This window comes from Sebastes umbrosus, chromosome 16 (assembly GCF_015220745.1).
Source record: "Sebastes umbrosus isolate fSebUmb1 chromosome 16, fSebUmb1.pri, whole genome shotgun sequence".
NCBI classification, from domain to species: domain Eukaryota; kingdom Metazoa; phylum Chordata; class Actinopteri; order Perciformes; family Sebastidae; genus Sebastes; species Sebastes umbrosus.
Window position 1 is genome coordinate 4,169,797 of NC_051284.1, and position 23,112 is coordinate 4,192,908.

The following is a 23,112-nucleotide window of genomic DNA, read 5'->3' on the forward strand; positions in this document are numbered from 1 at the left end:
TTACCTGTTGACTTGTGATTTTCTTCAGCCTGGAGTCCTGTAGAAATACACAAATATTTATTGTTTTAAGTCAAATTTTGGAGATTTGACTGAGCCGCTGGCGGGGTGCCTTGAGACCGGCCTGGCCGTCAGTCATGTGAGATAAAAGCTGTTAATATGTCACTTTATCTGCCAAAGTTATTTATTTTTTATTTTCACCGGCGTTGGTCTGTCTGTCTGTCTGTCTGTCTGTCTGTCTGTTAGCAGTATTACTCCAAAAGTTCACGATGGATTTGAATGAAATGTTTTGGAGGGGTGGAGTTTGGCACAATGAACAATCCATTAGATTTTGGTGGCAATCCGTATCATGATCATGGTGGTAGATGACGGGAAGAGAGACAACGCAGTATAACGTTATACAGACATAATAGTGAGCTGTGATCTGTCTTTAAAGTCACGCACCTTGGCGGAGGTCTGCGCTCTCCGTGTGCCATTCTAGTTGTGGTTGTTTTGAGTCTCTTTGTGGTTGTTTTATAACTTTTTGTGGGTGTTTCTTTGTCGCAGCCTTTGCGTTTGTTAAATTCTGTCCATTAAAGATGATATTTACACTCTGTGAATTGTAGTAGCAGTTGTTAACTTCTCTGAATTGCATGTGTCATTTCCAGGTAAATGTGTGATCCTCAGCGGAGAGTTAATAGTTGATGAATATTTGATTCTGTTTAAAATGACATCTTCATATGTCTTTTTTGTCCGACCAACAGTCCAAAAGTTTCTTCAGAGCTGTCGATTCCTGTCAGATCGTCCCTAAAACTTTTAGCTGGAAAACGATGGTAAGAAGATAAGACATGGTGCAGGATGATATTTTAGTGTTTCGGTGCGTCTGAAGCTGTGATAAAAAACTTGATGTTGGTGTGTGTGATCAGTTTGTTCTCTGATTTAAAGATCAATATAAATGTGTGAGTAATAACACATCATGTTTAAAGCAGAGTCCTACCTGAGCTCCACAGCAGCAGCAGCAGCACCAACAGGTGATCCATGACGTCCAGGTAGACCGTCTATCTGCTCCGTGTGTGCTGTCCTCACTGGATCGTCTTTAGTTTTACAGTGAAGACTCCTCATCTGACTGAGTCAGGTTTTTCTGCCAAGTTTACAGTTTGACCAGTGGATTAGACAGTTTTCATCCAGTCTGAGCACTATGGAGGACGGAACCTGTCAAAATCTAAAATAAATAAATACATAAATGACTCGATAGATAAATAGGTATGTCATTAAATGTACCAATAATACTATTACAAATAAATGTAGGCATGAATTAATTGATACAAGGTGACATAAACTGATATTTTAATTTGCTTCTTTATTTATTTACCTTTGTGTTAATCCCCTTATATCCTTATATCTACTCTATTTAATTTTCCCTTTTATTTATTTATTTGTTCATTTATTTATTTTTTCTGTTTTAGTTTTTTCAATTTATTTGTATTTATCCTACATGCATTTTTTTACTATTCATTATTAAATTGTATGTATTTATTTGTGTATTTATTTATTTATTTTGCATTTTCTTTCATTTTCTTCCTTATTTACTTCCCTTAACTTATTTATTCCTGTATTCTTTTCTTTATACATTTCTACTTCATTATGAAAAGTAGGGGGCTGTCATTCAACGTGTGTCATCATTGGGTTAGAGTGCATACAAAAATTATCAAATCAGAGCCTCAGATGTCACAGTGCTGTTGTCGCTGAGAGGATGCAATACAACAAAAAATACAATTTATTAATTTAAAAATGAATTTATTAATTTAAAATATATGTTTTTTAAAAATACTAAAATGAATAAATAAATTTAAGCGTTAATAAAAATGAATACATAAATACTAGGGCTGTCAATCGATTAAAATATTTTATCATGATTAATCACATGATCGTCCATAGTTAATCGTGATTATTCACACATTTTTTATCTGTTCAAAATGTACCTTAAAGGGAGATTTGTCAAGTATTTAATACTCTTATCAACATAGTATTGGGCAAATATGCTGCTCTATGCAAATATATGTATATATTTATTATTTTAAAACAATTAACAACACATCACAATAACAAATATTGTGCAGAAACCCTCACAGGTACTGCATTTAGCATAAAAAATATGCTGAAATCATAACATGGCAAACTGCAGCCCAACAGGCAACAACAGCTGTCAGTGTGTCAGTGTGCTGACTTGACTATGACTTGCCCCAAACTGCATGCGATTATCAACAACGTCCTCAAAGCTGATCCCCGGTCCGTATAATTAACACTTTGGCTAACATAAACTCGGAAAAAAGTTTGGAAACTTGTGTTTGGTGGATTATTTCTCTGTTGTTACAATACTAAGTGGCATTGTATTTTACATCGTTGGAAAGCCTGTTTATTTACCTTCACAATGATGTCCAACTTGTCAGGATCATGCATTTGTGGGATGAGCAGCACAGCTGATTATGTAGGTAATGCCCAAGTGAAATTTGCCAAACTTCTCTGCCAATGCTAAACAGTGTATTCTCCTGTTGGTATTGACTCTTGTTTTGAGTTGTTTGGTGGATTGGATGATTGAACTCTCTATCAGTAACAAGGAAAAAACGAGACATGTTGGCAATTTTACACTTTATTAATTTAATACACCGTCAGTAGATCATGCGTGGACCAGATCGCAACTCTCCGAATCATAGTTGAACAGTCATTGGAATGGAATTCTCCGCTGTACATCAACTTCATAGACTATGAGAAGGCATTTGACAGCGTTGACAGAAGCATCCTCTGGAAACTGCTTCGACACCATGGCATTTCAGAAAAAATGGTCAACATAATCATGAACTCTTACGCAGGGATGACTTGCAGAGTTATCCATGGGGGACAGCTCACCAGAAGCTTCCAAGTAAAGACCGGCATCAGGCAAGGCTGTCTACTGTCCCCTTTCCTCTTCCTCCTGGCTATCGATTGGATAATGAAGACCACAACCGCACAGAGGAAAAACAGGATCCAGTAAACACTCAGCTAGTCGACTTAGACTTTGCTGATGACCTGGCTTTGCTGTCTCACAGTCGACAACAGATGCAAAAAAAGACAAGAATACTGGCAGACACATCATCACAAATAGGCCTCAACATCCATAAAGGGAAAAGTAAAGTCCTCGAGGTCAACACAACCAGCGAAGACTCAGTGACCTTAGAGGGAACAGCACTTGAAGAAGTAGAAGCCTTTACATACCTCGGCAGTGTCATCGATAAGCAGGGCGGAACGGATGCAGATGTCAGAGCCAGAATCGGCAAGGCAAGGGCTTCATTCATACAACTTAAGAACATCTGGAGCTCCAAAGAAATCAGCCGGCGGACAAAGCTCAGACTCTTCAACTCCAACATCAAACCAACAATCCTCTATGCTTCAGAGATGTGGAGGACAACCAAGACCACAATAACAAAAGTACAAACACTCATAAACAACTGCCTGAGGCGGATCTTAAACATCCACTGGCCAGATATCATCAGCAACAATGATCTCTGGCAGAGAACAGGTCAAAAACCTGTGGAAGAAGAGATCAGGAGAAGGAGATGGAGATGGATTGGCCACACATTCCGTAAAAACGGAGTACCAGCATCACCAGGCAGGCTCTTAGATGGAACCCACAAGGCAAAAGAAGGAGAGGCCGACCCAAGAACACCTGGTGCAGGGGCCTTGACACGGACATCAAACAGAGCGGGCTGACATGGAAACAATTGGAGAGGAAAGCCCTGGACAGAAGACTCTGGCGGACTGTGGTCAACGGCCTATGCTCCATAAAGGAGCGATAGGCTTTGAATGAAATGAATGAACACTGTCAGGAGCCTCAGTAGCGGGTGGAAGATCCATACGCAGCCACAACAGCCTGGCACCACCTCCTCATGCTGGTCACCAACCTGGTCACACGTTGCTGTGGGATGGAGTTCCATTCCTCAACCAGGATTCGTTGCAGGTCAGCCAGCGTGGTTGTGTTGATCACTCTAACACGTACAGCACGCCGAAGCTGATTCCACAAGTGTTGAATTGTGTTGTGGTCTGGACTCTTGGCAGGCCGTTCCATTCTCTCTACTCCCACATTGTGGAGGTAGTCTGTGATAACCCTGGCTCTGTGGGGGCGAGCGTTGTCATCTTGGAGGATGAAGTTACGTCCCAGATTGTGGAGATATGGGATCGCCACTGGTTGCAGAATCTCATCCCGATATCTCACTGCATTGAGGTGGCCTTCAATGAGATGAAGGCCATCTCTGCATTGAGATGGCCTTCAATGATGACAAGCCTCGTTTTGCCAGTGAGGGAGATGCCGCCCCACACCATGACACTGCCAACACCAAAAGCTGTTACTCGATCGGTGCAACAATCAGCATAGCAGGAGAATACATTGTTGCATTGGCAGAGAAATTTGGCAAATTTCACTTCCACATAATCAGCTGTACTGCTCACCTCACAAATGCATGATCCTTACAAGTTGGACATTGTGAAGGTAAATAAACAGGCTTTCCAACGATGTAAAATACAATGCCAATTAGCATTGTAACAATAGAGACATAATCAACCAAACACAAGTTCCAAACTTGTTTTTCTGAGTTTATTTAACTCACATTGATTGATGGTCACATACTCTGTGTTTGTAAGAGTCATTTGCTGTTCACCTGTAACGACGTTAACGTGACTGAGGCGCAAGGTAGGGTCGGTTGTATGATCGAAAAACCCCAATGTGGTGCTCTCGTGGTCCAGGGGACCCACGACGGTGTCTGGGCGGTCGTGGGATCTCACCATTACGTGACAGCCTCTGAAATGTAGTGGAGTAGAAGAATAAAGAGGCAGAAAGTGGAGATAATAATAATAATAATTCACCTGGACGTAGTTTGCCATCCGTCCATAGGGAGGCGCTATGAGGCGCTATGAGGTGCTATGAGGCGCTATGAGGCACTGACCCAGCAAACTGGATACAAAGCGCCGAAGAAGAAGCAGAGGAAGCGGAAATTAGTTCCTTTTGATTTGAAAGAGGGACATTTAAAACTGCACAGACAATCAGGAGTAGTACACACAAACAACTGGAATAAATCCTCACAAAACGACACGGAAATGACCGCAATCTGACATTTTCCAGCCCAGAATGTAAAATAGTTTTTTTTATTCAACATTTCATCAGCTGAAGATAAACTCGACTCTTATTTTCTTCTTGTAACGTTTGAACCACAAAGTCTCAGTTGAGCTTTGCTCGACGCTAACAGATCAGTTTTTTTTTTACGGTAAGTTATTTCATTTGACTCAATTGAATTAGCTTAGTTTAGTATTCAATATAACGCCCAGTTGATCTAGTAAACAGTTCTGATAATCGATTAATCGTTTAGTTTTGTGAATATTAACTGGTTTATTATTTATAGTTACACTTTGTCTTCTCTGATACTAAACTGAATATATTTAGGTTTAGTTGGCACAAAACAATACTCACCGTTATAAAATGGCTTTTAATTATTAATTAATTATGTTTCTAATTATTGGCTGCATTAAACTTATTCTGATTGATAATTGCACTCACAAAAAAAACCCTGTTTTTTTTAGGTTTTTATGTCTGGGAAGCACTTTGTAAAGTTGCTTTTAAAAAGTGCAATATAAATAAAGTTTACTATTATTATTATTATTATTATTATTATTATTATTATTATTATTATTATTTAAAAATGTAACCTTGGACTTTGGGAGATTGTGATGAAGCATTTTTACCATTTTCTGACATTTTATAGATTAATTGATTAATCAAGAAAGTAATTGACAGCGTAATCGATAATGAAAATAATCACAGCTTTAAAACACTTATCTGGTGTGATGTGACGTGATGACAAAATTAATTATCAATTATTTTTAATAGTTGATTAATCGGTTTGAATTGGTTTGGTCTAAATTCTCTGAGTCCAGTTTCTTAAATGTGAATATTTTCTGGTTTCTGTCCTCTATGACAGTAAACTGAATATTTTTGAGACATTTGAGGAGGACATCATCTTGGGCTTTGGGAAACACTGATCCACATTTTTCACCATATTCTGACATTTCATAGACCAAACAACGAATCGATTAATCGAGAAAATAATCTGCAGATTAATCAACAATGAAAATAATTGTTAGTTCCAGCCCTCTAATATAGATATTTAAATATTACACTGTTTCTTACTGTTTTTACACGATGCAGTAAAACTGTCCTACTTGTATGTTTTCTGACTGTCCCACTGTTTGTGATTGGTTTTACATGAAGGAACAAAAAAGAATAATGTTAAATCAAAGTCATATTTAATTTCTCAAGTAATAATTATTTACCAAATTTAATGTCATTCTCTCTCTCCCCCCTCTCTCTCTCTCTCTCTCTCTCTCTCTCTCTCTCTCTCTCTCTCTCTCTATATATATATATAAACATATGTATATATATATATATATATTAGAAAATGCAAAGGGAAAATCAGGCAGCAATAAATAAATATATACATAAATAAATACATACAATTTAATAATTTATAAATTAATTTATTAATTTAAAATAAATAAAAAACAAATCAGAAAATGAATACATTTTAAAAGTTAATTAAAAGGAATACATAAATACTAGGGCTGTCAATCGATTAAAATATTTAATTGTGATTAATCACGATTGTCTATAGTTAATTGTGATTAATCGCAAATTAATCACACATTTTTCATCTGTTCAAAATGTACCTTAAAGGGAGATTTGTCAAGTATTTAATACTCTTATCAACATGGGAGTGGGTGAATGTGTTAAATCAACTAAAATGATTCTACGACAAACTGAGACTTTCTGGACTCTTAAAATTATCTTTTAAATTGATATCTATGTGTGATTCATGGCGCATTTAAAAAAAATATTTGTCTCTCTCCATTGACTACCGTTCATTTTTTTTCCGAAATAAAGTCCGTGGTCACAGGAAGGGGCGGGACGTCGTCTCTCTATTGAGTGCTGACGGGATGTAAAGAGAATTTCAACAAATATAACAAAAAATGTTTGTGAAGAACATTACCAACCCTAGCTTTAACACAAAACATGTTGCACTGCGTTTGATTTTACAGCCTGGCTCTTTTCTTTCATAAAATTAGCTTTAATTATTTACAATTGAACATGGGAAGCTTCCACCTATTAGATATTACAGAAAAGAATAAAGAGCGAGGTGTTAGATGTGATAAAATAATATAAATCACATTATATTCTCATTTATCCTATCAAGTCAACTAACGTCTGACCTCAAAGGTTTAATCTATCCAGCCCACTTGGTCTGGGAGAAAGATCTTTTCGGAAAAGTTTTTATGAGACAAAAAGGAGAAACTGGACAATATGTTGATAGACATGCAGTTTGATGAATGTGATTGTGTGCTCTCTGCAGGCTCAGTGACGATGACCCGGCCATGTTTGGGGAAAAGTCACACTCAAAGAGCACAAACTCTCTGCTCACTTCTTCTGTTTGGTAAGTGTGTGTGTGTGTGTTCTCATAGGTCCGTACTTTATCAATTATAATTCATCCCATATCAGTAGATGTCACATATAAGTGGTGTACATCATCTGAAAGCTGGGAACATGAATATTAATTGGACATGAAGCTCAGCACTGTGTCAAGTTGTTCTAGTCATAAATCAGAAATAAACATGAATTAATTATATAAAATAAATAATGAAAGTGTAAAAGTGTTTAGAACATTATGAAAGAAGTATATGATGGTCATCCCCATGCTGTATTATGTCTCATAAATTGTTGCAGCAATTTTTGGGTTGATACTATTTGTTTCACAGATTTGGTCCTAAATTTAACCATTTTTTACTATTCGAGAAGTGATCAATAATCCCTCCAAAATACCACATTAAGACACCAAGACCTTGAGCAAGGGACCTTTACATAGGGATTACTGAAAATGTACACAGCAGAAGTATGTCATAGTACTTGTGCAGGTAGATAGTACTAAGTCCAACAATATTAGACCCATAAAGTACTTATGGAAGAAAGGCATTACTCAAAGAGTATCTGCAAGCAGCCTAAAAAGTACTGAATGCAACAGACACAGAGTGCGGAGAGGAAGAGACTAGACAGAGTGATCAGGAAGGCCAGCTCTGTCCTGGGATGCCCCCTCGACACAGTGGAGATGGTGGGAGAGAGGAGGATGATGGCTAAGCTGTCATCCATGATGGAGAATGACTCCCACCCCATGCAGGACACCATCTCAGCTCTGGAGAGCTCCTTCACTGACAGGCTGCTCCACCCAAAGTGTGTGAAGGAGGGCTATCGCAGGTCCTTCCTTCCTGCAGCTGTCAGACTCCACATCCAGCACTGCTCCCAGTAGACCACTGTAGGGACCCAGCATCTGGCTGGTTTTAAGTGACCTCATGAACTCAGTAACATGATCCTTGACCACAGGACTCAGCTCAGTCCTCATTGGCTACAGTAACATTTCACACAGAGGTGTGAAATTCACACAGAACAAAACCAGAGGAATGTCCTTTGTTCCTCCTCTTTCTACTCATCTGCTCATCTCTCCTGACACGCGAGAGGTGAGCTGCTGCGCTCTTTCTACTCATTCTCCTCAACAAGCTAACCTGTTTGAGGTGAGATGCTGCGCTCCAGACCGGAAGCAGCTCTGCTCTCTGATTCTATGTTCTGTTAGGAAACAGTCACAGCAACAAAAGGAACCAAAAGGCGGACGACGCGAGTGCCTGCCTTTCACCAGCTAACTTCAAGCTATCAAGCTACTGGAGAGTTAGCACCAAGCTAACCAAAGACGACATCTTTGATTTGGAACCACAACTTCAACACATGGAATTACAAACCCTGTTCTTCCATCGGTAACGTACTGGGCCTTAGCATTAGCAATCGCACAGGGCTGAGCAAGGCTGTTCAACTTTGATTTCTAGAAAGTACTTGTATTGATTTGGTTTAATGTTATTCATTGAGTTTGACTGTGTTGATTTATCTGTATTTGATATTTGGGTAGGTGGCTTCGCCACATCTGATGTGTTTAGTTTATGCTTCACATAGACAAGGTCTTGCATGCAAACTAACCATCTTCTCTAACCCACTGCATATCTAACACACATTACGATCACATACAGAAACTGTGAATTAGTTAAACATAAACATACAGCTTCAGATAATCTTAACCCCCACATCACCCCCCTCTCTGTCCTTCCTGAGCACGTGTTCCGAAGAACAAAGAGGTCATGTGATGACATACTGACGGCCATCTTTGATTCCGCCATCTTTGATTCCGCCATCTTTGTAGTTTTACAGTGCTCGCCATTTTGTTTGTAGGCCATACATACATTTTGAGACAAGAACCCATCTTGTCCCCCCCCTCTCTCTCTCTCTCACACACACACACACACACACACACACAATGCGTTTGGTTTGTTTAGTTTAGTTATTTAGTTAGATTAATATTGTGTTTTGAACCTTTATTATCTTGTAAATAAATGTTTGTGGAATATACACGCTGGTCTCTTTTAATGTTGCACAAGAGTGAATAATGCCAACCTCTGCTATGTCAAGAACTCCGATATCCTTCAACCTTTACTATCTATTTTGGTTATAGTTATTAATTTAATTATTAATCAATGTTCCAAATTGATAGTTTAGCATATATAATGAGACTATATTAACATTTTGGTCATTGGTCCCTGATTCCAGGGTGGTGCCCCGTTTATTATTAATGTTTATTGATAATCTTTATTAATATTAATAATCCTATTATTATTTATTAATTAATTTGCTAATAACCAAAACCTACTAAAGTAGAATCCCTACACCACAACCAGCACTGCTCCCAGTAGACCACAACCAGCACTGCTCCCATAGACCACTTACACACCATAAAACTGACAATAACCTGATATTTTCAGGTGGAATTTCATTCATTCATTCATTCTCACTGTGCAATATCATTTTCCACTTGTGCAATTGTGTTAATAGTCTGTTTATTGTCAATACTGTATATACTGCTCCTATTTTTATACTTCCTTCTATTTAAATGGTTCATATTTTGTTACACTTTGTTTAGCTCTTTTTTTACTGTGTTAGCTGATACATCTTGTTTTTGCATTATCCCCTTTGCTGCTGTACACTGCAAATTTCCCCACTGCAGGACTAATAAAGGAATACCTGATCTGATCTGATCTTAATAACTGCGGTCAAGCTGAAGAGGGTCGTGTCTAGAAGGGAGCCCGCAAATTGTGAAATCTTATCTGAGTTCGGCAAAACTTGCAGAAACTATCGCGAGACTCGCCGACGACCTATCCATGTCTAACCTAAACTATCTCCCGAGAGTTTCCCCCCACTGCCAGTCAAGTGTTACGCCACCGTTTGGGGCGTGTCTGACTCTGTGTGTGACAGCTCTCACTTCTCTGCGTGACTCGCTGCTTCTCTCTCAGATGACCGACACACTGTTGAGGCTTTGACTGAATCCTGAGACCCTGACATGAGTTTCTACAGTGATGTGTCCACGGACGAGCTGGAGACTTTGGGGTAAGACCGTCTGGGACTGTAGTCACGTTACTGCCATGTAAGCTTTTCTTCTGTTTTCCCTATCTGGAAATAAACAAGCCCCTATTGACACACTGGACCAGACTCCGTATCAAAATCATGCAATTAAAAGTATTCTTACCGTTTTACAAGCATAATACACTTTTTAGAAAATATCTTCACAAAACAGTAGACTGTCTTGGTGAACTCGGCATGAGTTCCCTGGTGTTACAGCACCATAAATCCTTACTACCACTTCTCAATTGTTTCCAAGGAACTACTTAGCTGAATAGAAAGCATATTAGGTTACATAGAGACTACTGAGGAGTAAAATAGTTTCACTGTTTGCAGTCTCTATGGACTTCATAAATATCATTTAATAGAGAAAATAGTTTTTTGTTGTTTTTTACATTTATCCTTTGATATTGCACTATATTGTTATTTATTGTTTTTTATTTGTTTGTTTGTTTTTTTGACACAACAAACATTAATTACTTCTTTATTGTTTTCTTCCATTTACAGCGCCACCATGTGGTGGATTTGGGTCATATTTCTTAGGAAGCATTTGCACATCATTTCCAGTTATTGTACCAAGTTTTATGTTTTTAGCTCATTCCAGCTCACGACAATTTGAGACGCGGCATAAGACTACAAACAATAATAATAATAATAATAAATTCACACAAACTCAATAGGGTTCTGCCCCTACGGGGCTTGAACCCTAATAATGAATAAATTCAGCGCATAATGTAATAATTTTAAGAAAGAGTACTCTCTTTGTCTTCTTTAAGCAGAGGAACCCTCTAGTTCAGGGGTCAGCAACCTGTGGCTCCGGAGCCACATGTGGCTCTTTAGCTCCTCTCCAGTGGCTCTCTGTGGATTTTTAAAAAAAATAGTGGAAATATCTTGTAAAGTTATGACTTTATACTACAACTTTTTTCTCGTTAAGTTATGACTTTATTCTCGTAATACTACAACTTTTTTCTCGTTAAGTTATGACTTTATTCTTGTAATATTACAACTTTTTTTTCTCGTAATAAAAAATAAATCAATATTTTGACACAAAAACGGTCCGCCAGAGTCTGACATCAGAACTGTGCAGACCATTGCTATGGGCACAGTTCTGATGTTGGACTCTGGCGGACCGTTTTTTTTTTTTGTGTCAAAATATTGATTTCTTCAGTAAGTAGCCGTGTAATAAGCGGGATAATGTACAGTTAGCCGGTCATTGTTGTGCAGCATCGCCCTGTCGGGGATTCTTTCACAATGAACAATGTACTTATTATGTTTGAGTTGCTACAACACCTCTGTGACACTGAACACTAAGCTGTCAAAGGTTAAATGCATGGTAGTTATATTGATTTGATTTGGAAGTGCTGAAAGATGATACTTAGAGCTTAAATTAGATCTAAACAGTGATTTGCTGGGTGCATGTAAAGCATGAATAAATTCACTCATGAACACACAGAGCATCCACACAATCACTCCGCTGTCCATAATCTTCTATGCTGTGTTTACAGACTTCCCAAGATGCTTTTTTTTTATGCACTCTCAGCTACTTTTAATGCAAATTGTAAAATAGGCGTTGGTTTAATGAATACCAAACTTGTGACCTTAGTGATGCTGATTGAATGAACCCTTAGATGATGGTTCTATGAATGTCATTTACAATCTCCACAGGTTGTCCGGTAAGAACATGTAGATGATGGTGATGTATCAATTAGTCCAGGTCACACACACACACTCTCTTTGAGATACCACTCATTTATTAATTGAAGATTGTTTGTAAATCTTTGTTTGAATAGTGGTTACTAAATACAGAAAATAAGATAGAAAACATGTGCAGACATTAGTAACATGTAGAAATAATAAACAAACAGTATTGTATGAAATTCAATGTAAGCTAAACAGTTTAAACAGGAGTAAAAGGAGGAGAACACAGCCTTCTTAACTATAAGGGAGCGTCAACAAATAGCAGACTCAGGCTCTCATGCAGTAAAATGAGCATAGTGCACACAGAGGGTGATATGATGAATTGCTGCTCTAACTTAAATGATTGTTGACACAGAAACACACAACTTATCATTCAAACTATTATAGAAACACGAGCATGAGCATTATAACATGATACATGTGACTTTATAATTATTATAGCGATGTAGATACTGAACAATAGACAACTATAACAAATACTCACATTCTCATGGACGCACAGGAAAGACCATATCAATAAATGAAGAGAAAAGAGTCCAAAAGTTTCAGCACTGATGCTGAGCTGAGTTGGAGGACAAATGAGGCTTGTGATCTGCAGAAGGTGATTGGAATCACAGCACTCTCTGATCATGTGAAGACCATGCGCCAAGCCACAGACTATTGGTCCTTGCATGTGAACAATGCATGGGCTGGTGAGGGGATGCTTTTGGGTTAAACTGCTGCACCTACTGAACACAAATGATGAACTTTCACATCCCTTTACTGGTTTCCTTTGCATCTGTCTTACAGTCTGAGGCTTGTTTAACTGCAAAAATCATCCCCATTTCCCCTCTTGAAAGTCACGTTCCTGCTAGGGCTGCAGTATTATAGCTTATTAATTAATTAATTATTATTATAATAAAGAGGCATTGTAGTATGATGATATCCCGTCAAACATAATTCTTCTGTCCAAATTCATATTTATGAGCAAACCGTTATTAAAAGCTTTTTTCCAGAGCTTTCAACCTCATCTCATGGTCTTCATCAGTGGAAGAGTCAATCCGCTGATGAAGGCTGTGAAGTAATAAATAGTAAGTGGACCTTGTGTTAAGATTATTTTGTCAAGAATGAACTTTATTGCTCGACATGCTGATTGTTTTGTTTTATGCATTTGGATAGTTTTATCAGATTCAGGCTAACACATGCAACACTGGAACATAATTGGTTACACTGCACCTCACTTTGATTATTTTATATGCAATGTTAATTGTTGCATCCCTATTTTTTGTGATCTATATATGAATACCCCAAACCATTTCCTACCCTGATATTGACTATGCACATACTCAGACTGAGGGTGAGTAGCAATATGATACCAGCGGTCTTTTTTCCCAAACTTTAAAATCTCTCAACCTTTCTGTGTGGAACTGATTAAGATGATCTTTTGTGAGCAGGGTCTGAAATAAAAACTTTCTTCACTTCCTGCCACTGTGGCAGACAAGTACTTTTTTTTGTCTGCCACTCAGAAATTGTATCTGCCACTTTTGAAATCTCTGTGCTAAATGAAGGAATAACATTTTAGATCTGATGTCATTCAATGTTCAATATATTTTACACAAAAAACATCATATGCATGGTAAATTACAGTGTTCGATTTACACCATAGCTTCTGGGGCAGGGAGGTTACTGTACACAGTACTGTACTGTACTTTGTTATTGTGATCTATAGTGGTTGTTTGTATAAAAATAAACAATTCAAATGATTATGATTATTTAAATATTTGCTTTGATTAAAAAAATCTTGGCAAGCTGCTTAGAGCTAGATTTAGGAAGTTAAACAAGTCATAATTCTCTCTCTAATATCTATTTTATATTGCTGTGAAAACATCTCTTTCAAACAATTGGATTTACTTGCCAACAACTTAATTTTACGAGATTACATTTGAACACATCATGATAACGTTGTAATTTACCTTCGCCCAATTGTCATTTTTCCTGAGCAGAGTTTGAACGCCTCATAATTGTAACTCAATGGCACCTCCGGTAACGCTAGTAGCTCCGTTATTTATCCAAGCAGGACTGTGCTGCCAACCGGCTGCTAACAGCGAACATTACTAACTTTCCTCCCGTTGATTTCAACACTGATTTGTTGTTCATGGTGTCACTTTATCAGGAAAAAAAACAGGGTGCGTCCCCTCAGGTTTATAAGGTCATGCTGTTGAGTGCTTTTTTTTCTCTCTGCCACAAACATGAATGAAAACATGATACAGCGTGCGTATGCGTCATTGCGTAACTGTGGGAAAGCATCAATACAGAGGAATCGATTGTCACAGAAGCATGAGATGCCAAGGAATTGGACAAGTAAACCCGTTCTTAACGGGAACTGGTTCTCTATACCCATCTCTAGCGTTTTCCCTGCCTGCCAAAGTGCAGATGGCCTGCCCATTTTAACCGCTACTGCCAACAATTTACCCGCATTTGGCAGGTGGCGGGTGTTAATTTCAGACCCTATTTGTGAGCTAATGTAATGCAAGTCTGTAACTACTCATCACTTCTTAACCCCTTAACACTCCGACGGACGCTATTCTGTCTTCCAGAGGTTGTAGGGGGCTCAGTTTCCGAACTAGAGTAAATATACTGATATCATATGATACTAAAAACCTTTCCTAAACCTAAGGAATCCATTGGTACCAACCATGACATGTTAGCTGATCAGGAAGAATGCTAAATAACGCTACAAAGTTGAGCTAAATTTTGGAGAGTAACAGCTGGCAAGGCGATTTTCAAAGGGGTCCTTTGACCTCTGACTTCAAGATATGTGGATGAAAATGGGTTCTATGGGTACCCACGAGTCTCCCCTTTCACATACATGCATGATAATCACATGCTGTTTTTTGCATACAGTACAAATGTGTTATTTTTGCTGATACTAAAATGGTGTATTTGAATATTTCAGCATACTGGCGTCCCTAAAGTAAATAAATTGGGTATCACTGTAAAGCTGAGACTCTTGTCGATCCAATGAGCCCAACTGTATTCATGTTTGATGATGTTAGTCCCCATAGTAGCCATTTCATTGTAGTGAGACCATTTTTTTAAAACTTGACCTCACTGTATAAAATGACCTGTGGTGACCTCTAGGACAATCACAGCCTCATGAAACTTTACAGCCACAAACTAGAGACCTAGAGCATTCAGAGGATGGATGGATCAAACTAGAGACCTAGAGCATTCAGAGGATGGATGGCTTTTCTAGCTAGATTGACAATACGGGGGTTTCTGAGCATTTTACACAACACAAGTGCTGGCAATCACCGAGAAATACAAAACCAGAAATCTCCAAATGTCAAAAGTTTTTGATGCCAAATCACAGCATGGCTTTTTTCTATGGTGTTCCTCAAAGTCTTGGTGTCTTAATGTGGTATTTTATAATTTTTCTTGTCAATTCTCGAGTGGTAAAAAATGGTTAAATTCAGCACCAAATCTGTGCAACAAATGGTATCAACCCCAAAATTGCTGCAACAATTTATGAGACATAATAGAGCATGGGAATGGCCATCATATACTTCTATCATAATGTTCTAAGCCCCTTATACACTTTCACAATGTATTTTAATACATTTTTTAATTAATCTCTATTTCGTACTTGACATACAATCTCAAATTAATCTTCAGGTTCCCAGCTTTCAGTTGATGTACACCACTTATATGTGGCATCTACTGTTGACTTTTTACCCCTTCCCTCACATGTGAAACTGTCAAGTTGGTGCTGCTTTTTAATAAGGGTGTGTAAAAAAAAGTCAAAGACAACTTTTGAAAAAAACACTTTCCATTAGAGTTTCAGTTCAGTTTATGATGTTCAGTTCAGTTCAGTTCAGTTCAGTTCAGTTCAGTTCAGGACATGAATGCTTGCAGCTCACCCTATTGCAAATGAATGTGGTAGTTCCTGTTTCTCATCTCAGTGTTCAAGTGATTGGTGTGGACCAGTGTGGATTCCACACAGAGCAGTGAAAGCTTTGGAGCACCCTAGATCTCTCTCAGAAAATGAAGAATAGGGAGAGAAAGCCCAGAGGAACCACATGACTGGGCCTTTTCAGACACACCGTGTGGGTTCCAAACTGTCGAATCATGCTGGTGTAACTGCATCATGTTTTCCTTTAAGAATATGGCACTGTAGATAGAAGGTCTAGATCAAAATTGCCTCTCAGTTCACCACAATATTGAGTTACAGGTTATTTCTTGTTTCATTTGTTGAAGGTGGTACCACTATGACCTGTCCCGCCATGCTGCAGAGGCCCTTCTCTTGTCTAATGGGACTGATGGAAGTTATCTCCTGAGAAACAGTAATGAGGGACCAGGCTGCTTTGCCCTGTCTGTCAGGTCAGTCTGCTTAACACCATCATTCCAAATGAAAGAAGTATACACCATGGTTTTGGTCCGTTTGATTGCTAAGTGATGACGCGGTAGATCCCGTATGTTTTCATGTATGAAAAGACCCCAAATGAACACTGCAGGTGGACTACTGGATTACTATAGGCAGATTATTTAAACAGCATTTGTAGAGGAATGATTCCCAAGCAGTTTGGTCACTATCAGCTGTTGATCACTTTATTATTACTCTACTGTTTATATTGAAAATGAGGACGTAAGCAGCAGGTTAAACCACTGTTCATTTAACTTGAATAGAAGTTGGTTTATTTATTTATTGTTAAATATTACACTGCCTTGTATCTTGAGAACTGAAGCAGCAGGTCCTGCAGTTTCACTTTATTTTATTTTCTAATTAAAGGTGTATGTATTTGTCATTAATCGTTGTTTACTTGTTTATATCCATAATTCATTTATCCCTGATTCCCTTACAAGAAAAATTTTAAGGAATCGTGACCTGCTCTGTCCAGTATCCAGCTATTTATTTCACAGTCACACTGATTGCATTTTTTGCAAAAAAATGACTATCGATTTCAAATCATTGAATCGTATCGTATCGTAACGCATCGCTCCAAATGAGCCAAATATCGTCCTTGAATCGATCGGAACCATGTAAATCGTATCGTATCGTTGTAAAAACGTATCGTTACACCCCTACTGGTGTTAGAACACAGTGTGGAACCTACTTTAAACAGATGCTCAAGTGAATTACCTTAATCTAGGGCTGGCTATAATGAATGGGCTGCATTTATATACAGTATAGCCCTTATCTAGTCTACTGACCACTCAAAGCACTTTACAACACATGCCAACTCTTACAAAATTACGTTCCCATACAACTAAACTGCATTCTCAATTACGTTTCAAGGGAAACATATTTTGTCCTGGATTACGGCTGCAGTTTTGAACAGTTTCAAACAGTTTTAGACATATGGTTAATGTTGTAAATTGAAATAAAACAAAACAAAAACATCTATCTACTATCATTACACATGTATTTGTGATACGTCAAAAACAAACGTAAACAACGACAAAATAGGTTTTCCTCGAAACAGTTTTGTTGTATGGGAACGTAATTTTGAGAAGACAGGGCCGTTTGGCTACATATAGCCTATATGTGCTGTTAACAGCAAGCATGTCACAAGCCTCAGCCATTACCAAGACGGTAAACTATCTAACGAACTTATATAATACTGAGATTGCTGTATTTTTGCATGTTAATAACTTTGAAAATGCAACATTAAATGTTGTTTGTTTGTAATTTGACACATAGGGCAAAGGATTCTGTCAAGCATTTTCACGTGACACGCAAAGACAACGGCTATGTGTTTTGGTTTAATGAGTTTGCAACCCTTCCTGACTTTGTCAACCACTTCGCTAACCAGCCTCTCCTGGGCAGTGACACAGGTATGCAGAACTTCAGATCTTCTAACTAACAAGCTTACTGCATGTTACCAGCTCAACCAACACATTGCTCTGTAAGCTATTGTTCTGGTTCAACCATAGCGTGAGAGATGACTTGGTGCAGCAAGTTTGTGTTACAAATGTTTGGGTGTGAAAAAGGTGTGCCTCTGGGGATCCTACTACAGTAGTTTTGAGTTGTTGAAGAAATCTTCAGCAACAATTTAGAAACAGGCAGTAGTTTGAAATTGTCAAAAGTTGAGTTTAGAAGTGCTTAACATTGAACCTATCCTCCCAAGCCGAGCTTCCAGCCTGGCTGTGTACTGTACTCAACAAATCCTTAAACACATTAGGTTGGGGGAATCCAGCCACTCCCCTGGGGGCCTGTGTGTCAACTGGTTTGTGATCATTTGGTCCAAACCACTTTTTTCAGCTGAAAACCAATGTATATGGGTATTTAGTCGAGTTACTGATGGACTCAGGTCCAAATCGAAGGTTACGATATTGTAACCCTAGTTCTATAAGCACAGGTGGAGTCCTCTACTGAACTCTATGGGTGGATATTGTCCTTCAATCACATGCACTTTCAAATAGAAAATAGATATTTTATGTCTATGTAATAGTTTGTGTAATAGGTATTAGAGGATTGCTTAAAACCCACTACATCATTTGGAAGCTGTTGATTTTCCAGTGTTGCATGGTGCACACGACACATGAAACATTGCAACACACATTGTTATAAAATCCCCACACATGTCCGTTGTGTTGATGGATGTTGTATTTCTTCTTCTGTGTTTTAATGTGTGAGGTAGTCAGGCCTGTAACCCCCCCTCTGCCTCTGCCTCTGAACCAGGAACCCTCATCGTGCTGAAGTGTCCGTATCCGTGGCGTGTGGAGGAGCCATCCATCTATGAGTCTGTACGAGTTCACACAGCCATACAGACAGGCCGCACGGAAAATGATCTGGTGCCCAATGCCCTATCGGTAAGACACCTACTGCACACTCACACCAATGAGCAGCTGATATCAAAGTACATTTTATATCAAAATACCTCTATGATGTGATGTGACCAAAGTAACCTACAGGAGAGGTCAAAGTCACCTTTCTTCAAGTCAGCCTTGAAAGATAATTTCTGGATTATTACAACGTGCATATTATATTTATAGTTTTGGCCATTATCAACTGTTCTGAAAACATTCTACTCAGAGATTGTCCAATCATAGCTTACAATGGACAGAGTTATGTGGTATGCACCTTTAACCATTTGGCGAGACAGGAAGGCAATCCGGGCACTCCAAAATACTAAACCAAGTGGCAACGAGGAATGAAATATATTACAAAGCCTCTATTGTAGTGGCTAAATCATTAAAAAAGCCCACATGTTTTGACCACAGTAGGTCTTCGTCAGGCCATTTAACCGTTTGGCTATTGGGGCACCCCAAGCTGGAGCTGAGCATTCAACCACATCTCAGTCTTCACCAGGGAATGGAGTTTTGAACTCATCGTACTGGCTTACAAGAGCATTAAAGCCTCGGCCACACCAGGAACTTCAGGAGCGCGTGGCAGCAGCGTTACCTGTTGTTTTTTATTTTGGCGTCCATGTTAACAGGTTCGAGCAGGGGCTCGGCTCTTGTAGAGAATAGAGGTCTCGCCTATTTTTGACGCGAGCTGCACGGTTCACAGCAACAACAGACAGTGAAAGTGATCTATTGACTGTATATGGACATTATATCAGCGACATTACTACAGTTTTGATGTCTGTATCTGTAGAAAATGTTACGGAGATGAAAAAAAGTAAAGATTTATTTTTAAATCAATCACAAGTTTCTTTGTTTTTATTTTACTATTATCTGACATTTTAAAGACCAAATAATCCTTAAAATAATGAACAGACTAATGGATAGTGAAAATAATTGTTAGCTGGAACCCTCTTCAGAAATAAAGTATTATATAACTGAATATGAACAACCACACAAATATATGATAAAATAAAGAGGTATAAATATGCAAGATGGGCATGGATACCAAAAGAAAAATATGTGCAGATGACACCAACGATACAGAGAAAAAGCAAACAGAATCAGAAGAGTCGCAAACAGAAGAGTCAAAGCACGGTGAGTTGTACTTCCTCATGGCAGCAAAATGGGACATTTGTGTTGTTTGAAAAAGGGAAGTGTGAACAGAAGGAAACAGGGGAGGGAAGGAGAAGTGCCCATGACCTGAAAGGCAGCGGCGGCTTTAGAGGATACAACCACTTTACCCTTTACACAAACTTCAATGCTGCACACTTACAGTAGATATCAATCCAAACAGGAAGTGTGTAAGTAAACAGGTGTTGTGTAGTATCAGCTCTGTTCATTTTAACTGCAGCAGCAAAGTGAATAGTTCTGATTATGTTATGCTAGAACCCAGACTGTATGGCTCTGATTTGTCGGCAACAGCAACGGCCAGAGGCATTACATTTCCGGGTCTGTCCGTCCCATTCTCGTGAATGCGATACCTCAGGAACGCCTGGAGGGAACGTCCAGGATGAACTGATTAGGTTTTGGTGGTCAAAGGTCACTGTGACCTGACAAATCATGTTTTTTTGCCATAACTAAGAAGAATAAGAATTCATATGCTTATTTGGACAGATATTGATGTATAGGTGGGTGATAACTCTTTATGTCACAGTCCACAGTCATTTCCAAATTCAAATGCCAAGCAGTTTTATGGAAAGAAGTTTTATGTGTACACATGGATGAACTATTTTTGTAGGACAATAAACCACACCCTAACTATGAAACCAAACTCTGGCAAGGTTTCTTAGAAATGGCAGTTTAAAAACAACAATAAGAGATGAAATCAAATGTCCTGTGTCTGCTTTTTAATGCACAACATTGCTCTCCTTATCTCTTTGGGTCCACAGCCTGGTGTTTCCTGAGAGGACATTTTATCTTTGTGCAAAGACGGGAGTGGAGGCTGAGGAGTGGATCAAGATCCTGAGGTGGAAACTGGTGAGTTTGTTCAGACTGCATGTTTTACACAGTGCTGGCAGGAAGTGAGATATTTTACCAGTAAGTCACAGTGCTGGAGGGCCTCCGCTCTTCACTCTTCACTCAAAAAAAAAACAAACACTTAAAGAACTATTGATAATGTGCTGCGATCTCTGGACATATAGCAAGGTCCTGACTCCTATGGGGATTGTTGAAAAGCATTCTGGGAAACAAAGGGAATCACCAATTGAGGTTCAGTAGAAGAAGACAACGTAGATTAAATCGGCAGTAGGCAGTATATTTTTGGCATCACTGGACAAAAATTCCATAATACCCTTTCAGCATATTATAATTCAAGTGTTCTGAGAGAAAACTAGACTTCTGCTCCTCCTCATGGCTCTGTTTTCAGGCTTTGGAAAATCAAGCCTGTGACGGGAGACTTTGACCAATCACAGGTCATTTCATTGAGAGAGCGTTCCTATTGGCTGTGCTCTGGTCATGTGGCCGGTACTTGGCGTTCCAAGCAATATGATGCCTGCATGCTGATGATACAGAGGAGACTAACATTGGTCCACGGGGCTCCGCAACGAGTTACGTTATCCTCTCTGACCAGGTGCAGGTGTCTCCCTCCGGCCGCGGTCGGGAGGCCGAGGCAGGAAAAGCCAACACTAGGATCAGCACTGATTCATGGAGAGACATCCGTCTGGTCAGCTAACATTACTGCCAAGCAGGTGAAATATAGAGTGATATTGTGGTTTTAGCTGACGTGTGTCGCCTCACTGTTTTGAGCGATGCTCGTTCATGTCTATTTACAGCAAGCACAAGCGCAAGCCCGACATTGACTTTCATTGACTTAACGGCCACAGGTGTTGCTGTTAACAAGACATTTCTGATTCTTACAAACAGTCACTGTAAGTGTAACATTTTTTACCGTATGTTATTACACAAGTATGTTTTTTTTTACTGTATGTTGTCATGACACAAGCATATGTGCCACAGAGAGACACTCCAGTCTATATAACAAAACGTGTCTGTGTTATTAGTGGTTCAACTGGGTTTTTAAGACACATTTCTCTTTCATAACTATATCATGTACATATTCCTCAAAGTATGTGGTCTGTGTTAAATAAAACACTTTAAACTTCCATGTTTTTTTCCTGTTATCCTTCTTTTGTTTAGCTATTTCCCGCCTACAGTCACTGCATTTCCAACTTGACATTTTTGAATGTGAGGTGTCAAGTTTTAAACAACTTCTGTGGATATACTGTCTTTTACAGATCCCTGATTTACACTCAAGTATATCTTCATTCTGCAGGACAGGCAGCCCACAGTAACAGCCCTTGCTTTCAGATGGTTTGCTGGTATCATGGGATGTTGGTAGAACAGGAGCTGTAAACACTTTTGCTACTAGCTCTGGAATGACACATTTCTGGACAAAAATGTGAACCTTTTCACACATGGTGTCAAAAAAGTCAGTGTCAGGCAGTATTCTCTCAATGTGGATTTCCCCTTTGCCTTCTTTCCCTGGTCCCCAGACAGCAAAATCGCAGTAGCTTGCCTGTGTCAGGTGAATTTGAGTCTGCACCTGACAAAAGTACTGATGGTCCCTCTTCAATGAAAGCTTCCCCTCAACCTCTTGGAGACAAAACATGCTGTCCTGTTTGCATTTCTCCATCAAAGTGCTATTCTGAAGGCTGCTGGGTGCCTTTACCTCCAGCACACCCATCTCATGGCAGTCACATGTTAGTATGCCATCTGGGGATGCCCCTAACCATGGGTACTGGGGGTTGATGATCAGCCCTGCCTTCTTGACAGTGAGATTGGTGTGGGACTTTTCCATCATCTTGGTGTACTCCTCAACTACTTTTCTCTCGTTGTCAATGCCCCACCTAAACACAGAAAAAAATGATATACACCTTAAATATAAAATGACAGTAAGAAATTATTACCATAACAATGTACACTTATCATATCACAGTAACATTACTTTCAGAAGTCCAAATAACATCTTTATTTGCAGATGTGTTATTTATTCATTGTCATTTGTATATTACCAGCAAGATGATAAGTGAATGTAAATTACAAAAGTG

General features: G+C 38.9%; 3 protein-coding genes and 1 long non-coding RNA gene across 4 annotated transcripts in view; 2 read left to right on the plus strand and 2 right to left on the minus strand.

The window, feature by feature from the left end:
* LOC119504394 (dual adapter for phosphotyrosine and 3-phosphotyrosine and 3-phosphoinositide-like) overlaps positions 1-7,657 on the plus strand; it is a 44,907-nt gene extending 37,250 nt beyond the window's left edge. Inside the window, exon 6 of the transcript XR_005210551.1 lies at positions 7,407-7,657. The gene's annotated coding sequence lies outside the window, so the exon portion shown is untranslated. The remainder of the gene's footprint in view (positions 1-7,406) is intronic.
* Positions 1-23,112, minus strand: part of LOC119474418 — an 813,351-nt gene that overhangs the window by 766,345 nt on the left and 23,894 nt on the right. The window lies entirely within an intron of this gene.
* LOC119504406 lies at positions 1,154-12,949 on the minus strand. Its single transcript, XR_005210556.1, has 3 exons — positions 12,723-12,949; positions 4,668-4,807; positions 1,154-1,198 (listed from the first exon to the last, which is right to left on the minus strand). It is a non-coding gene; the product is annotated as an uncharacterized LOC119504406 (long non-coding RNA).
* On the plus strand, positions 10,392-21,425 carry LOC119504396 (dual adapter for phosphotyrosine and 3-phosphotyrosine and 3-phosphoinositide-like). The gene is made up of 5 exons (XM_037796486.1): positions 10,392-10,528; positions 16,475-16,597; positions 17,919-18,052; positions 18,900-19,030; positions 20,956-21,425. The coding sequence occupies exons 1-5, from the start codon at positions 10,482-10,484 to the stop codon at positions 20,968-20,970; spliced, it is 450 nt and encodes a 149-aa protein (XP_037652414.1). The 5' UTR covers positions 10,392-10,481; the 3' UTR covers positions 20,971-21,425.

Excerpts from the sequence above, each read along its gene's own strand:
- LOC119504396 (XM_037796486.1), top strand. The coding sequence starts at position 10,482 with ATGAGTTTCTACAGTGATGTGTCCACGGACGAGCTGGAGACTTTGGG. Across the intron at positions 10,529-16,474 it reads GACGAGCTGGAGACTTTGGG|GTGGTACCACTATGACCTGT; the intron begins GTAAGACCGTCT and ends CATTTGTTGAAG. Across the intron at positions 18,053-18,899 it reads TCTCCTGGGCAGTGACACAG|GAACCCTCATCGTGCTGAAG; the intron begins GTATGCAGAACT and ends CCTCTGAACCAG.